This window comes from Otolemur garnettii, unplaced genomic scaffold (assembly GCF_000181295.1).
Source record: "Otolemur garnettii isolate 467f Iridium unplaced genomic scaffold, OtoGar3 scaffold00069, whole genome shotgun sequence".
Taxonomy (NCBI): Eukaryota; Metazoa; Chordata; class Mammalia; order Primates; family Galagidae; genus Otolemur; species Otolemur garnettii.
The window spans coordinates 6302359-6307035 of NW_003852464.1; the positions used below are offsets into that span (position 1 = coordinate 6302359).

General features: G+C 35.1%; 1 protein-coding gene across 1 annotated transcript in view; it reads right to left on the reverse strand.

The window, feature by feature from the left end:
• Positions 1-3217: 3217 nt before the first annotated feature.
• DHX15 (DEAH-box helicase 15) overlaps positions 3218-4677 on the reverse strand; it is a 50493-nt gene continuing 49033 nt past the window's right edge. The window contains exon 13 of the mRNA XM_023515343.1: positions 3218-3826. Within this exon, the coding sequence (XP_023371111.1) occupies positions 3667-3826 (160 nt within the window). The 3' untranslated portion in view covers positions 3218-3666. The remainder of the gene's footprint in view (positions 3827-4677) is intronic.

The following is a 4677-nucleotide window of genomic DNA, read 5'->3' on the forward strand; positions in this document are numbered from 1 at the left end:
AGTAAAATAGAAACTGCCATCAGGAAGATTTTTCCAAATTATCAAGTTATGTCAACTGGGTTTCCCACATTTGTGACTTGAGTTCTCAATTAGATTCAATTTACACCAGTCTATAAATTACAAAGGAGGAACCTACAAAGTTATCTTTTCAAACAGAAAGGCCACGTAGTAATATGAAAATCTAAGAAACTTGGCAAACATACGCAATTCCAAGGCTTGCGCTAAACATAGCATGTAACTAATGACAGAGGTGGCTAGAGAGGGCTATTTTTGCGGGATCAAGTTTAAATACCTTAGCAATGAGTCCAGAGTCCAGGTGAGAGAATTCACACTGAACAAATCGTGATTGTTTCCATAGTCTTACCACTGATACAGCAATAGCTATGAAGTGATTAAAAGTCATTGCGATTAATAAGTTCTCAATAAACATGTTCAACTTAATTGGTGACAAGATGAACGAGCTACTTATTCAACTGTTACCAATAGGGTGATTTACTCAAAGACACACAGTAGCAGAGCACCAATGTTTTTAAAGACCACTAAAGATACAACCCCCACCACTTTCCCTAATAAAAAATAAACTGCAGAAGTCAAACTCATGCTTATGTACACATGCTTATGTACAAGTACCTACCCCATCTGCCAACTACAACCAAACTGAGTATTGATAAAAACTGCACTTGAAATAACATACACATAGGGTAGTTTCACACTACAGCAATTCTGGAACTGTTAGAAAATGTTTATAATTAAGATATTCCTGTATCATTTTTAATTTTTTAAACGTTATTTAATGAGTTCTGGATGCACTTAAAATACATGGGGGTGAGATCTCCAAGGATTAACATTGCCTAAGGTCTGGGAAGGTCTTTTCTCAGCCCTAACACATAAAGATGAAAACTCTCATGTAGTAATTAGGTACCTTAAAATTATAGTAAGAAAATGAGCCACAGGTACGTACGGCTGCTTGAGAGGTGAATGTAAACTTAAACTGCATGAAGAGAGGCAATGGCATTTCCCTGGTCCTCTGGGAAATCTAAGTTGTCCAAGTTCAACTGCAGTCTGCCTGTTTTACACCATACTACTGATAGCAATTCTGAGAACACGTGGCAGGGGTTAGCCAAGAATGTTCGGGACACCTAGAACTATCTAAATAAAGGTCAGAGAAAAAGAAAACAGGGTACTCAGCCTCAGTAGGAGTATGGGAAGGTGATAGTTAACTCTAAATTGTCACCAGAGAGCAGAACAAGCAGAGTTATTTAAGTAACTACACTCCAAAAGAGAAAATTAGAACAAAGTAGTTATTTTGTGAATGTTATTTTGCGGGAATGTTAAAATTTAATTTTCTTTTTCTATACCACAAAGGGATTATTTGATAGTTACAACCCTATGTGACCAAGGGGAATTTTAACAACTTCAGTGTTCAATTGCCAAATCTTTAAGATAAAAGTGTTAGAGAAGACAAGTTTTAAAAGCAACACTTTTGCCAGTAACATCCAAGGTAAGAAACTTCCAGCTTTGGGCAGATGTGGCCAGCCTTGTGTAACTGTGGACAGTCAGGGATGGATAGCAAGACAGAAAACAAAAGCTCAGCACGCTCTCCTCTTTCCTTGTGGCTACTCCCAGTACACACTCACCATTCCTAGAAACTCTGCCAAATACCTGCTTCTGTTTTATGTATTCAAAAATACAAAACTTAAAGTTTCCCTTGTAAGAAAAGTTAGTGAGGCTCAGTACCCGTAGCTGAGTAAGGGCGCTGGCCACATATACCAGGGCTGGCAAGGTTCAAATCCAGCCTAGGCCTGCCAAACAACAACTACAACCAAAATATAGCTGAGCATTGTGGGGGGTGCCTGTAATCCTAGGTACTTGGGATGCTGAGACAAGACAATTGCTTAAGCCCAAGAGTTTGAGGCTGCTGTGAGCTGTGAAGCCATGGCACCCTACCTAGCACAACACAATGAGACTCTGACTCAAAAAAAAAAAAGTTAGTGACCTAACTTCAGATTTTAAATAGCCCAAGATTAAATGGTATGTTACACCACACTGAGAGCCATTTAAAACTGGATAGAGGGTCAGATTATAAAGATATTCAATAAATTTACAGCCCCCACACCTGTGGCATAAATCAATAGTCAACACACATTCCTTTGGCAAGAGCTGCCTTTATGGTGCACAATCTGACCAAGTATTTGGCCTTTACTACCATAACTTACAAAGATTCCAGCAATGTTGCCGATTTAATGTTCAATGAAATTCTAACCAATATTTAAATGTAACCAGAAATATTCTAGTGTGATTATTCCATGGGAACAAAATTAGGCACTTACAGAAACACATTAACTCTTTCAAGCTACCAGTCATCATTTAATAACAATACTTGTCCATGCTGAGAACTATGATAGTAGTCTGAAACTGTTAATTTGCCTAAGTTCCAAAAGACTACATGAGCTTCCATATGTATTTAAATTCCAATGACAGATGCTTATTTATTTCCTATAACATTTAAAACATTTTTAAAGGTGTGAGGGGAAGAGAAAGAGAAGCCAGACATTAACGAGTGCAGCAGTTAAGTCTTCCAACAAAAAGAAGAGATTTATTATAGAATCTTTGATGGGCCACATCAAATACCTCATTTTGGGTTCCAAAATGGTTATTCACTTATCTACTGTCGTTTTAGAAAATGGAAGGTCCACTGTACACTTTAACATGCTATGCAAATTACTCTGTATACTGCATAAAACTTCCAACACGAAGAATTTAGTAAAACTGATGGACATCTACAACATCCTTCCCTTTTACCTAATACAAATAAACATGTTTCAGAGGTTAGAGTGCTTAAAATGTTTATGTAATAGAAAGATTTGATAAAAATGTAACAAGATAATAAATTAAACAACCTTATGAAATGAACTTTAAGACAGACAAGGAGAAAGCTATCCTTTCATTATTCTGGTCTTCTGGGATCCAATTTCAAATGAACACTACACTTTATCCCATTAGATCAAATCCTGATTAATCTAACACAAGCGCCAAGTTAAGCTTTTAAAAATATTGCTTTAATGACCATTTTATGTAAGGAATACTCCTTGTGGAAAGATGTTAAATATGTAATAATACTATAATTAAAAAAAAAAAGGAAAAAGCCCCACACTTGCAAAGAGAAAAAGCTATAGTTAGAGACCAGGACAAAAATACCAATGGGCTTTGGCCAAAATTAGTATAAATAGACTTTATTGAAGTCAGTGCCTCTGTACTGAGACAGAAGATTGTGTCTACATAAGCACAAGTTGTAACATTTCACAACTTCTAAAAGGAATGTCAACAATTACAACGATCATGCATACCATGGTCGATAATCACATTTTAGAAGCATTTTCAACCATTTCTAAAGAAATGCTTATAACATTGTTATATATAGAACTACTTTCAATAAACTGCAAAACATTGATCGACTTTTCCAGTATGAGCTACAGTGTCAACACAAAAGGGAGGCATAAATGTTTAATTTATGAAATCAGAATGGAATATTTACTGTAAAGAAAAATTAAAAAGCTTTCAAATAAAGGCCATTATTGAACCAACGTGAAGAGCACAACTTGAACTTTTGAGTTCATTCATCTTTTAAAGCTGTCCTCTGAATAACTTCAGTTCTAAGCATTGAATTCAGTACTGTGAATATTCCTTGGATTGAAGTTTGGCAATGATGCGGTCCAACTGTCTCTTTGCTTCACACTGTGGGAAATTGCTCATGTCATAATATTGAGGGGCAATTTTCACCAACCTGTCCAGAAGAAGGGGAAAAATCACCAAATTAACATTTAATTAACGCATAGGTGGTGCTAAGAGGATAGACACCACTTATCAATACACTTGATGAACTAAGGCAAATCTTCAAATCTAAATGACAAAAATACAAATCCCTAATCCTTATAGATACCGCTTTTAGAAATATTAAATATTTACTAAGATGTCAATTTTCTGATGTTGAACATAAACTTTTCAAAAAATACCAACATACATTCTTTTAAAAACCTTTTCTTTCCATTAATATAAAGATGACAACACTTAAGTTCACTGACTTCTTCATTCTAGCACTCTTCACTCTAGAGTTTTAGCCTGCCTCTCCAAGGTTATGGTAATAACAGTCTCTGCATACAAAGCATCTTGACATTCAAATGATTGGATCTTCTCATTTTCAAAGTTTTAACAGCTGTAAATGTAACTCTATATCCCCCAAAATACACTTGACTGAAATCTTTCATAAAGTTTACCATACAATTTTTTCTCAACAAAGCATTTTAGATAAAATGGTAATGTCCTATACAATTTAAGTGTCAAAAGTCACAAATCAGTATAGGGAAAAAGCCACACAATGTGTATACAAGTGACACCACCTAAATAGTGCCTTCAATCCCACTGCTCTTGGTTGACATTTTCTATCGTAAGTTATAAAATGAATACTGGCAAAAATAAATAAAACAAAAAACAACTCCAAAGGAGCAGGGGTTATTTTGCTTAAAATAAAACAGTCAGTTCTGATTACATTTTGTAAAATCTAATTAATATGCTAAAATACAAAGAGCTGTGCATCTTATGCTTGCACAGGTCCTAAAACCAATACATAAATAATAAATAGGTGAAAGCTATTGTAATGGGACAAATAAAATATGTAAA